Source organism: Stylophora pistillata, chromosome 3 (assembly GCF_964205215.1).
Source record: "Stylophora pistillata chromosome 3, jaStyPist1.2, whole genome shotgun sequence".
Taxonomy (NCBI): Eukaryota; Metazoa; Cnidaria; class Anthozoa; order Scleractinia; family Pocilloporidae; genus Stylophora; species Stylophora pistillata.
The window spans coordinates 42138773-42152596 of NC_142521.1; the positions used below are offsets into that span (position 1 = coordinate 42138773).

The 13824-nt window shown below is 37.5% G+C and overlaps 1 protein-coding gene across 4 annotated transcripts; it reads left to right on the plus strand.

Annotated features, from left to right (window-relative positions):
• Positions 1-1246: 1246 nt before the first annotated feature.
• Positions 1247-13578, plus strand: LOC148736184 (uncharacterized). 4 transcript variants are annotated; one of them, XM_088752342.1, is made up of 6 exons: positions 1248-1579; positions 6287-6461; positions 6803-7141; positions 7948-8034; positions 9095-9370; positions 10126-13578. In XM_088752342.1, the coding sequence occupies exons 3-6, from the start codon at positions 6862-6864 to the stop codon at positions 12819-12821; spliced, it is 3339 nt and encodes a 1112-aa protein (XP_088608468.1). In that variant the 5' UTR covers positions 1248-1579; positions 6287-6461; positions 6803-6861; the 3' UTR covers positions 12822-13578. The 4 variants fall into 4 exon arrangements, with proteins under 4 accessions (XP_088608471.1, XP_088608468.1, XP_088608470.1 ...); XM_088752344.1 differs by having other exon boundaries at positions 10129-13578; XM_088752343.1 differs by lacking the exon at positions 1248-1579 and adding an exon at positions 3403-3538.
• The last annotated feature ends 246 nt before the right edge of the window (positions 13579-13824 follow it).

A 13824-nucleotide genomic window follows, 5' to 3' on the forward strand; every position in this document is an offset into this window, starting at 1 on the left:
TTAATGTAAGCCCCCCCCCCCCTCCACCCTTCAGCCTCAATTAAGCCCCCTTTTTCCAAAAAAAAGGGGCCTCTCCCTTTCGGACGAAGTTTTAAATATACGCCCGTGCACTTATTCAGAGAAATATGGTATGTTTGAAAATATTTATAAAATTTTGTTGATTCTGGAATTCGCGTTCATTGGAGGTTTCAGAGGAACAATAAATTTCTTCTACGTTTAGTTTGAATATTCTCGCTCCAGACTCTTAATAGATACGCAACAGACTACTTTTTATCTTTAAAAATGAGAAAAGCGTGCAGTAAACTAATTTAAATAGAAGAGATCATTCTTCTTGACCCCGTATGTTTCGGGACAGTCCCGTTGCAGAGTTATAAACTTAATGTTGAACATGGTTTGGTGTTTTCACAAGCCTTTATTTACGATTATTGCGTTATTTTCTTGCAGTGAAGCTTGATGAAAACTAGCCGTAAGCTCCAGCACTTCATATAGTACCTTCAGTGCCTTAGCTCCAATACATCTTGATATTTTATCCCTCCTGCTGCTTTGCTTTGTTTTGTTTCTCATTTCTTTAAGTTCCCATTTCTGCATTGTTTCTGTTGGTGTTCCATTTTCAATTGACTTCTCTGTAATTAGATTTGATAAAATGTATTCTGTATGAATAAATCATTTTCAGTCCTTTTCCAACCCCTGATAATTTGAAGTGCCGCTAGCACAAGCCTTTTTCAATTTCCTTTAGGGTTCGAGTTCAACGTTCTTCACCAACCGGGAGGTCTAAGGTCTGTATTGGGTAGGTCTTGGATACTGCCCGGGGTCGTAGGCAACGGGCCGCATTCCCAATGCAGACCGACCTTGGCTAGTGAAAAACATCTCTTTTTCTTAGTGAATTGGTTTCCAAAAGATCCCGCATGACTTAGGGCTACAATTTCCAGGGTAATTTCGGGAAGATCCTCCATAAACCAGGGTCAGGTATGTTAATTGAAAAATCTTTGCAGATAATAAATGTGTTGTTTGATCGTAAAGCGAACTCGCGTGTGGCCATCCATCTCTGTGTTTTGCATTTCATGTCAATAAAGCTGGACATTCAAGCTATAAAGTTTAGTCGTTGTTTAATAAACCCGTATTCTAAACAATCCTAAATTTAGCTAAACCTTTTTATCGGGACATTCATTTTTGTGACCAGTGTCAAGAGGGCAGAAAGTTTGCAATGGAAGGACATTTATTTCATTAAATCAAACCTCTTGCGCAGAAAGCCTGGTGCCCACTCATTGCGTAAAACCGTGTAAACAACCAGCCATATAAGTCTTGAAGAGCTGATTCATCATAAACGTGTTGACAAAACTGAAACAAAAACGAGTAAACAAACATTCAATCAAAATTAGAGGAAAGGTCAAGATTACAACAGGAAGTGAACAAAGTTAGATAGGAGCAACGAGGACTGACTTTATCGCGTAGGAGATTGGAGCTAGTATTCTCGATGGGTGTGTTTGGACTTGCACGTAAATCGTGATTTCGTTACTTGGGATACGAGGAAAAGGTGATCGTTACGTGTGGATTCTTTAGGAAGAGTCAAAGCTGCAAGGTATGTGTAATTAAATAGGGTTTCACTCAGATAGTTATCTCTTTCGGCGTCTGCATACGTAAATTTGAAGTAAAGTTTGCGTCTAATTAAGAAAGTAAGGCAAACTTCCGCCTTTGAGGCAAATTTAGTTTCGATTTCGTTACTGAATAAAAAATTCTCTGCCTTCTCTTTCGCTTTTGTGGATACATTTAGGATGTTGTTAACGACATGTTTGAATCACAGCTTTTTTGCTGCCCTCGCTATGTTTGCTTTTGAATTTAAAGCTACAGCTCTGACTCTGTTCGTAAATAAAGAAGTATCTTAATTGAACATTTACATGTTGTGCCCAATGGAGAGCCAATTATGGGACAAGACTTCCTAAATTTAGTTATTCACAAATTACTGTGAAACCACATAACATAAAATTACATACTTATGGCATGAAACCCACAGGATCAAGTGTATAGTAAGATATCTGAGATGTTTTTTCCTATTGTTGTGTTATTCCTAAATTGTTATTCTAAGCATGCTGACCAAGTAGAGCTCACGTTAACGTTCTTATCTCTTCTACAACTTGTCTGAATCTAAATCATTAATCATGTTTGAACACAAGTGTAAAGTGGGAAGAAGATTCACGTAGTGAATATGTCATAAATCTACAGAACAGTAGCTGTATTTTTATTTATTACGCGTTAGATATCCTCTGTATTGACTTGTCAGGACAAAGTGACCTTCACTGAATAACGTTTAAAGACAAGATTTGCAGTTTTCTGTGCATTGTTGATTAAAGCAAAATTTCGTAGCATCTTAGACAGATTTCTGCCTTGTCAATCAGCTGCTTTCTGATCTATCTCACTGTTCTCCAGCTATATAAACATGATGAAAACCACATTTTCTTTAATGTACTGGTTAGAGCTTATTACTGGTCAGATAAATTATTGTTTCTCAGACACGCATTAGAGAGCTCCTAAGTGTGTAGATTTGTTTTAGCAGAACTACTTTAATTACTGTTCTTTTTACTTCCAAGATCTATAAGTATATGAATTATAGTGGTCATGTGTCACTGTTAGTGATGCACCGACACTGATGTCGCTGACAGTGATACATGCATGACCATGATGAAAATGATAGACACGAGAAAAGTTGTTCATTTCGGATTAGCTAGAAAACAGTGTAGATCTCATGTAACTTAGGATGCAAATTGGTTTGCAAATGCAGTTAACAAATAGTGCATGTTCAAAGTAAAGCTTAGCTTGTTCAAGGTGTGCTCAGAGTAGGTGTCTCAGGTTTCAAAATAATGATTGGGTTCTTCTAGAGGCTGAGCTTTCTTAATTGAATGTGATTTTCAGGGAATAGTTAAGTTTACTTCAAATACTTCCAAGTTCACAGATGAAAGTAATTTGTCATGTAAAAGTTAAAATTTTACAACTTTAGCCAATGGGTGGAGAGATCTTCGTGTATATTTTATTAAGCAAAATTTTTCATGCTTGTTTTGTTTTTATGCTTTCCTTTTTTCATAATTTATCTAGTATTAATAAGTATGAACATGTTTTCTTGAGTAATTTGATTTAATTAACATGTATTGATTTTTCAGACTACAAATTGCATAAGCTAGCCCTTATACAGTTTTATTCATCTGAAACTTTACCCTTTCTAATATTTATACCAAAAAGTGCATTCAAAATCATGTGATAGCCTGTAATAATTTTAGCTATAAGATTTTCATGATAAATCTGACCATGTCCACCAGTTGATAGTTTTTTTCCTTTTTCAGATCACCTTTCTTTTAAACTAAATATTTTGATGTTTACTTAATCCTTTGACTCCTAAGAGTGACTTGCATCTAATTTCTCCTTACAATATCACCCCTGAATCACACATTAAGGTCAGGAGAATAAAGGAAATGATCAGCCACTAGAGAAGCTCTTGATTGTTAAACAGATTCTCCTTGTCAGCACCTCAGGAAATGTCTGCAGAACAGTATGGAGAATATACATACTGATATTACAGAGTAAAGGGTTAAAAGGAGAAATTTCTCTTTGGTAATTTTACTCTGGGGAGTGAAAGATTATCTGGGAAAGATTATCTATGTTGCTGTTGCACCTCTTCAATCAGTGTTTTTTTCTTTTAATTAACTTTTTTCTTAATTTGAGGTTTATGACCATTTGAAAAAAAACAAATTTTGAAATAAATACTTCAGACCATTTACCGAAAAAAAAAAAAAAAAAAAAAAATAGAAAACAAGTTGAAAACCAGTACTGGACACCTTTTGCATCAGACTCTTTCTAAATTTTCCATGGCAAATGATAACATGACTGGAAATGTAGAACAAAGAAAAAACTTGTACAAATTAAACGAATTGCATGAGTGCAATAAAGGGGCACACAAATAATTTTAGTGTTATGATCTCACACTAAGACATTATTTCTACAGCAGCGTACAGTGTGCAATTTTGAAATAGCACGCTGCTGCTTTTGTTAATTACCTAGATTAGTGTAAAATAAAGTTATAACCTCCTTGTTTCCTATGTTAACTTGCTTTGGACACTTTCCAACACTGGAAATTCTCTCTAGGAATAAAGGAATACATGTCTCAGCCACTTCATTTTTTCACAATTTCCCCCAATTGGTAGGTGATTCCTGGGGTATCAATTAAACTCTTTGCCGGCAAATCAACATGAAATCTTTGAAAGAGTCACATGATTTGTTTTAAAATCGAAATTTGTAATTTTTTTTTGGTGAAAGAAAACTCACATTTACAATCTTGTATGCATCATTAGAAAGTGACAACTAATTATACTTCTGTTGTGTTCATTACTTTTTGTTTGAGTGGATAGGTTTCTTTTTTTTGCGTACAAAATCATCAGCACATTGAGTAACAAGCACTTACTTTAGTTAATTAGGTGAATAGTTTTTGTTTATACTGAAACAAGGAGATAATAAAGCACAAAAACTGGATTTTAAATCATATATTACTCTGGCAACAATTACAATATTTTCAAGTGCAAATTGGGTATAAGCTGTTTCAAAGGATCTTCAGAGTTTGAGTTAAGCCAATCAGAGTGGGCCTTCAACACTCTTTATTGTTTTTAAACAGGATCTACTTAAAAGTATATACTAATTAGGTAAATTAGAATAGTAAGCAGGAAACTATAATGGTCTAGACTTGCAGATGCATTAAATTTCCAGCAGTGTATTTTGAGGTCAAATAGAATTTATGCTACTTTTAAAATAATTGAAATTTCTGCTCAACTTGGAGTTGCATGGTTCATAAGTAGGCTTGTATATACCTGCATGATCCACTCACAGGAAACCTGTACAATTTTCCATTAAGTTATCAAACTAGAAATAATCAATTTGAATCTTCAACATCCACTCCCCCGCCAATCTCCTGGGAGTTTGAACTTTTGAAGTTGCCTGCACTTATGTATGTCCAAGTACTTGATTTGATTGTTTTCTTTTCTTTCCTTTTTTTGGGGGGGGGGAAAGGCAAAATTAGTGACTTTTGCATAAACCTTTTCTTTTGAAGGATCTGCAGCTTGGGAAAAGGAATTTTTTTACCTTGTTTAAACAACTTCATATTAGGAAAATAAGATATGTTTACTCTGCTGGAAGGAATTGACAATTCGGGTTCAAATTCCCCACCTGATCGAGGAAGGTTCTAATTCCCTTTCCACAGGCACAGATGACAAATATGGATTAGCCATCTTTAAACTAGAAATGTTTTTATGCTGCTACACTGGGTTACATGTGATGTTTCATAGTAAGGGGTTGCCACTAATCTTTTCCATCTGAATGATATACCTGTGACAGCTACTGAGTGAGTGGCAAAAGTCTGTTATATTTTCATAGCACTTGATATAAATTAATATTTATATTCAATTTTTTGTGAGATAATGGGAACCTAAGGCCAACCATGTTTAAATAGAGGAGAGAATTGCAAAAGGCACATGGCTTTGGGGTGGAGGCAGACAGGATTTCCCAGTGGGGTGGTTTAGTATCTTGTAGGAAACATATAGACCACATGGAATCTGCATTGCAACGCTACCTTTATTCTCTCGCACACTCGTCCTATATACATTACACAGCATTACCCACGTGCCTCATACTAATTAGATTATGTCATCACCGATATTATTACACAAACACTAAAGGTGGTCCTACAACACACCAGCTTTTAATGCTCATAAGGGGACATTTCAATTGTTTTCTTTTCCTGTGATTAGCTCTTATAGCTCTTCCTTAATTGATTAAGTGAGGAGCCATATGTATGTGAGGTCCCCCCTTCTTGCCCCCTCCCCCAACCCCATAACCTAGACTTTAGAATAGTTGCAGCAGAGCCATTACACTTGGAGGGGGTGGGTGGGGCTGTAATGGATAAAATGAAGCTTATTGATGTGTAACTTAATTAATACCAACAATAGATTAATATAATTGTTCTTAACTTTGTGATCTACATTATTTCTAAATCTTTTCTCTTGTAGTCTAAATGCAACAGATTGTTACATATAATAATGCCATTGATAATTATGCTGAGGTCAATTATGTAGAAAATATCTCTTTTCAAATAAATTTAACTAAGATGTTTTTCAAGTATTCCACTTTTATTCCAATTCATTGGTATGTTAAATTGTTGCAGAAAATCCAACTACCATAAAGTGGGAATCAATGGTCTGAAAATCAATTTGACTCAAATACTGAATTTTCCTTGTTGGTTTTTTTTTTTCAGATCCTGCTACTGACACGTGAATGGTCACAAATTCCGCATTGCTTCAGATATTTCGAAGGAAACAGAGCAGCAATGGATGATTAATTAGTATAATTTCAGGCATTGAACTCCGCCTGTTATGTACTTACAGAAAGTCATTCAAAAGAGGAAAACCACTAAAGATCTTATCAAACAGGTAATTATAACTATTCTGTGGTGTTTCAAAGTACGCAGCTCCTGGTTTCCAATTCTAATTTTCTTTTCCACTGACGGAGTGTTCCTCCCCACTCAGGAGTAGAAATGGATATCAGAAAACTGTTAGGAAACTAATAAAAATGATGAATTATGCCAGGGAGGAACTGAGGGACTATTTGTTCCTATGAGGAACTTTCATCCTGTCCAGAAAGGAGAACTTATTTATAAGCTCCCGTAATACTTGGCTTGTCACAGCTTCCTTTATTTTGAAATCACTAAGAAATTATCTAAAGCTAAATTAAAATCAAAACTGTATCCTTATGTATTCTTATTTCTCTGCAGAAATCCAATAGTTTGTATGTTATACTCCTGATGGGAAAATTTAACCACTTATTCCACTGATGGAGACAGATAGGTGTGGTCAGACAAAGGAGGAGTGTGGTAATATCACTGAAGTTATAGTTATACCTGACGATCCTCCTTCACCACAAGACATTGCTGGTCCATCCGTTTCATTCAGTTCTTTTCCTGTAGCATCATCTTCAAGAGTTGCCGATACTCTGCAGTTACCTTCTGTGGACCTTGTCACCAGACGTGACTCAGCAGACTGTCACTTGAACAGACCACCACAGCCACCTGTGAAGAATCAGAGAATCGCGAGACGGGAGACTCAGACTACAGGTGAGTCAACTGTCAATGCTTCAACTTCATTGTGCAGACCTCACAATGTACTAGCAAGAAAAAGAAGGAGGATAGTGGCACTAAGCTACAGAAAGCAAAATCGATTCGAGTGTTGTATATTTATAAGTAATGTGCCCGGTATTGCCAATCAACGTGCCAGAAAAGGGCTGCATTTTATTAAATACATTGTCATTTCTTGTGTTGTTAAGCCTGTTCATTTGCTTAATTTAAGCGCCCAAAATGCACCAGATTGCGTCCCAGAGCACTCAAATTTTCAAACTTTCCTAGGGGGCATGCCCCCAGACATCCCCTAGTTGTTCGCACCTTCGGCACTCAAGTTGTGGGCTACATGCCCAAATTGTCTCCGCCTCCTTCCCTTTCATTTACTTCAACTTTCTTTGAAAAGGAAAACCCTGAATGAAGGGATGATATCTTAACTTTTCACTTGGTTTCCAGTATTGAACCTTCACAGGTTTTGTGCTAACTAAGTTGACTGGTATCTTTTGATCTACCTCAAATGAATTTGTGAATACAAGCAAATACAAAATTTTGTCAAAATATTCCCTTTTACTTAAAGCACATGACAACAAAGCAAAATTTCAAGGTGATTCTTTCATTTCAAATTTGAAGCTACATACTTAATTTAAAGTAACTTTGAGGGAAAATGACATCAGAAATCTGTACTATAACATATTTATTTGATCTTCAAAACCCCATAGATGGTGGGCTATAGATGTCAGATCTCTTTTTATCTATGCACAGGAGTAAATATTATGAATTGATTAATGAATGATTTTTTTTTTTAGGGATAAGTCATGGAAAGAGGAAATTGTCCTCAGGCTGCACTAACCAGGATCCTAAACAACCCAGAGTTACATCTGTGAACGTGGCAGGTTATTGTTAATCTTGTTGGCTACAAATCAATCTTTTTACTTACATCTTTCAGAAAAAGCAAATATTTGCTCATTCAAGAGTGAAGTCTTACGTATATTTTCCCAATAATAAGCAATTTAGTAACCAGTTTTCATGAGAATTGAACAGATTTATTTGATTAAATAGGCAAAAAGTTCATGTACATTTTTAAAGTGGTACACCAAACTAAGTAGCATTGCTTGTGCGATAAGGAAGTAAAAATATCTTCTATCGCGTTTATCATTTCCTTGGTAACATTGACAAAATGCAAGGCAGCTATTTTGAATTTTTGCACCCATGCCATAATCACCTCGCGCAGGGTGATTAAAGCGAGATATGATGCAATCCCTGACCAATCAGAGGGCCTGTACCTCTGTTATCACCAGCACAGTAATTATACTAACATGAACTATCAGTGCTGAGGTCTGACTTCTCTGCCAAAGCCGAAGGCTGAGGCAGATAACACAGACGCATGGTTTGACTATTTATGATGTCATGCAAAAACCAAAGTCTGTGATTGTTTTATTACACATTTTTTAAACAATCTGCTATAGAAGACACCTCTCTGAGTTTGCAAAGTCAAAAATAGTACATGGACAAGGGGCTAAGAAACTAGGTAAACTTTGAACTCAAAACAATAACCCAATATCTGCTGCAGTTGTAATTGTAGGGCCGATGTATATTAATTGTAGTTATAATGTTGTTAAGGAGAGGATAAGCTGAAGTTTTGCTTTAGAACATTTGTTTAATGGATTTGGAATAATTTTTATTTGATGAATAATGTTCTTGGAACACTTAGCTGTTATTAAGAAAACAACACCAAGAGCCAATTCTAACCTCTGTATGTTTATTGTTACGTAGTTCACCTACAAAAGTGAGCAGATTCTTTGTCATCTTTTCTTGCTTTGGTGCTGAGCACTGATTGGCACAGCAGATTGAAGTTGGAATCATTGTCTGTTTCCTATAATTTGATTGGTTGATCTTGTTTAAGAGACCCAGGTAACACTTTGAGGTCATTATTAAAGTTAGTATTTTTTTTAGTCAAACAAGGTACACCAACAGACGATGAATTAGAGGAACTAGGCAACGAAATTGCTGAAAAGTGGATGAAACTTGGGCGTCGCTTGGGGTTTAACGAGCCAAAACTTCAGGATATAGAGCAAAACCACAGGCAACTATGTGAGAAAGGATACCACATGTTAATGGACTGGAAACAGGAGAATGGTTCTGCTGCAACTTACCAAAATTTGAATGTTGCTTTACAGCATAAACTCGTGCAGCGTAAAGACTTAGCAGAACAAATTTGTTATAGACATGGTAATCATTTTTATTAATACTAGTTGATAGGAAATTATCGTTATTGAATTATTGCATGTCGGTGAAATCTGAATAAAGCAGACACCCATATTGAGGGGACTTACAGTTATACAGCGGCCATCTCTCTAAAGATGAGGAAGACACAAAAATAGGAAGCCTATCTACGCCAAAAAAACCCAGTAGTGTTACCATATTCTTTGAAAGAGGTACAAAGTTTAATTGTCGAGTGGCTAAGGGTTTACAATAAGGATGTCATCAGTTTTGTTCATAAGACATGTTGAACCTCTAACTACAAGAGACAAAACGCCTCTACTTTGTTTCCAATTGTATTTTGAATGGAATAACGTTTTAGCAATTCCTAGATCAGTCCGTTAACAAGAAGGAAGAGGCTCAAAACAAGGTGAATTAGAAAGCCAGGATACATGTATTGATGCTTAAACAGACCGATAAGTTCAGGTTACTGGAACTTGTATGGAGCGAACTCACCTTGGAAATATGTCGATCGACGCATACTTGCATATTGCTAGGATCATGTGCTTAAATTATAAGATAAAAAAGATAGTCAATTATGAGCTCGATAATGAAATACAGAAAGACATTTTTCGTCTTACCACGAGTCTGTCTGAGTTCCCTAAAAAAAATCGTAACAAAACGAAAAAACGTCTTCCTCCTTTTCAGTACCTGACTCGAACTTTACCATCTTTCGTATGCTGGTTACCACTGATTATGTTCATCAATTCGTTGTCTTTCTTTAGCAGACCTCCTTCCAGGGGACACTTTTGATGTGCAAATCTGTCAGCGTAAACTTGCAGTGTATTACATGAGAACCGCCACGGTGCCCACCTCTGTGTGGTCCAAAAAATCTGCCGTGAACATTCACCAGATCTACACTCGACTGTCCTGGGTGAAGGAAGAACAAACCCCAGCTGGGTCATCGCGGGCTGACTTGAATCACTACACTGATATGTTCACTGAAAACAAGAACGGATTGCCGTCAAATAGGATACTTGTGCAAGGGCAGACTGGAATCGGGAAGAGCACGTTTGTGAAGAAACTGGCAATGGACTGGGCTGAACTTGACGAAAACAGGTTGACAGATGAACAGAGAGCTATCCTGAAGAAGTTCGAGCTTGCTGTTATTATTGATCTGAAAAAAGTATCCAAACACCAAAGCCTCAGAGATGTCATAAGCGTCTCTCATATTTTTGCTGAGGAGGAAACAGCCATGAAAGACGGCCTACTGAGTTATATCACCCAAAACCAAGACAAAGTTCTGCTGGTGTTTGATGGTTACGACGAGTATCAGTGCGCACAGAACTCTGAAATATTTGAGATATTCAGAGGAAATAAACTGAGGAACTGTTGTGTGTTGATAACAACTCGAATTTCCAAAGCTGACGAACTGAAGGACTTTCAGGACGTGCATGCTGAGATCACTGGTTTCAGTGAAGAGGACAGAAAGGCCTTTATGATCAGAATGCTTGGTAGCGAAACACAAGCAAAAGCGTTAGGCGATCACATTGTCACGCGAGGCGTGAGAGATTTGGTGAGAGTTCCGCTACTTCTGCTTTTCTTTTGCACTTTGTGGAAAAAGGGAAAGCTACAGAACTTTCCTGACTCCAAAACAAAATTGTACGTAGCGATCATCCAGTACGTTTTGGATCATAATGAAGGGAAATGTTCTTCTAACTTTCGCAAAGTTGAAGATTTCACAGAGATTCTGGCTGAAATCGGAAAGGTGGCTTTAGAATGTCTTTTAAATGACGATCATGTATTTGAGTACGATCAATTGTCCGCTGCCATCCTTTGTGAAGAAAGTCGGATTATGGGCTTACTTCAAGTCAGTGAGTATGCAGAAAATATTCGACCAGCAGGGATGGTATCGTTCATTCACAAGAGCATACAGGAGTTCCTAGCAGCGTGGTATATCACCTATCGATGTGTCCTTAAAGGAAATCTCGGTGAAATTAACGATTGCGCCCGAACCTTGGACAAGTGCAGGTCCTTGGAAAATGTCTTTCGGTTTATTTGTGGTTTGTCAGATGGTGGAGCAGTGAAAGTTTTTGAACACTTGACATCAGTAAGAGTCTGTGACTCAGAGCTGGATTTGTCAAAGACAATACCTGATGAAGAAAGGGAGACAGACGTGACACTAAGTGGCGTCACTGACAAGCAGAGGAGTTTCATTTACCTTGTCTACGAGTCCTTTGATGAAGTTGAATCAAAAACTGAACTCTTAAGACATTGTTTAAATTGCATCGAGGGGATCATTTTTCTTTCGCCGTATGGAAGATCAATTAGTGACCTTGTGCCGGAACGGAAAATTTTAAATGAAGTTTCAATTCGTGGTGTGGTGTTCTATGATGGCTGGGAGTGTGGCATAATGACAGAGCTATGCGAGTCGCTTGAGTTTCTCAATTGCTTACATATTCCGTTAAAAGCGACTGAGAATTTGGCGGCTGTTTCAGCTGAAGAACTTTTAAAGAAATTCGGATCAGTCAAATGTAAAGTTTTTTGTGGATTAGATTGCATCCTTCAGTTCCAAAGTGGTCAGACACTGTTTTACTTCTCTGAACTGAAGTTGTGGTGTGATGACCATGCCAAACTGTTCACTGAGAATTTCGCTCCATCTCATTCCGCAAGTTCGTGTCCAAAGTCGTCATCTCTGAAATTCCTTAGATCTCTACACTTTGGGTCAGCTATTAACGAGCCAACAATGCGCAGTTTTAGTACCATAATTAGAGATTGTAAGAGTTTCGAAAGCTTTGAAATGGATGATTGGAATGAGAGTGCCTTGGAATGCCTTGAACAAATACCAAATCCTCTTACATGTCGGTTGAGTCTTGGAGGCATTTTCTCTTGCAATCCGTTAACATCTTATGAAGTATTAAAGCTCGCTAGTTTGTTACCACGGTTCAACAACCTCATCGAATTTGGCCCTAATTTGCAGAACTGCTCTGCTGAAGCCGGAAACAAACTGGTTTGTAGCATCACACACAAGACTCTTCAGGAACTGACACTGTGGGGCTTGAGAATGACTCCAGCAATAGCCGCGGCACTTGGTCGGTCACTTCCTGAAATGTCGTCTCTAAAGACACTCTGGTTAGAAGGGAGGGAGGGGAGTACTTTACAAGTGGAGGACGTGAAGGCTCTATTTGGAGGATTTAACAAAACATTTCCGTCTTTAGAGAGTCTCAGGTTCCCTTCTTTCAGCTTCAGAGGTTGCTTTGCTGAACTGACTGAGCGTTTTCACTTCTTTCCCAGCTTGTGGACGTTAACTTTTGATTGTTCAAACTTGGATGAACGTGACTTGCGTGGTTTAGTGTGTAGTTTGAAATCCCTTCCTAATCTGAGGCTCCTGTGGCTAAGAGGCAATCCACTGGGTGACGAGAACAGGGTGGAATCTATCGTGAAACAAGCACTGCCTCAGGTTCATCTTGATTACTGGTAACACCAGGTTCATTCAACAAGTAAGAAGATAGAAATGAGGACTGAAGGAAAGACTGATTGTGATCAGTGTTATCTGATTTGAGCTGCTCGTCCCAGTACCACGCAAAAATACATTTTTGAGCAAAGACCTTGAACACATTACAGTCGAAGTTTATGGAACTGTTTTTGAAGTTTTCCCCCTCAATAATTTTTTGGTTTTTGACAAATTTCGGTTAAAATGCTCGAACGTGTAACGTTTTAACGAAAGCACAAGTCGTCCACGTGACAAGAAATGCGTAGCACAACAAGAAAGAGTTTTTTTTATGAATTTAGTTGAGTTTTGAAAGTCAGCAGTTTTTGAACGCGAAAAGGTTGCTCGGTAAACATGAGGTACGCTTCACGACTGTTTTTGGTCAGTAGTACTTTTTACCAGAGATGTTCTGCTGTTTTGTTAACTACCAAGGTAGTTATGGCGAAGCTCGCAGTTTTTCTTAACCTTCGCTCTAGGAGAAATGTTTGCATCTTCGAGCAGATTATGTCCGCGGACAAATATCTTTGCCAAATGGAGGCTATTGTTAATATGAGAACAGACTGCGAAAACGTTTGCTGATCAAGTAGTGTATATACTTGAAGTTGCATTTTGTTTTGGTAAGATACACGATCCTTACAGGCCTTTTAACTTAATAGTTCTGTATGCAGGCATCTCAGAACTTTAGCATTTCGTTGTGTTCAGGATTTTATGAAAATAAATCAACCGATTAAATTATTTTTGTGCAGCAGCTACGGTGCTCGGCCGATAGCCTTCAGAAATGTCGTCCATATAATATTAATTATTTTATCTGGGGCCGTGGGAGGCTCTGCACAAGTTAGGGAAGTAAAGGCATCAGCTAGTGATAGCCTTTTCTTTTTAAATTATTCGAGAAATGTATCTATTTCGAACGAGCAACTCGTGCATTTTCAGAATAACATTGACTTGAGTACAAAATTAGTGAGATGTTACTTAAAAAACTTAGAGTTACCATCAT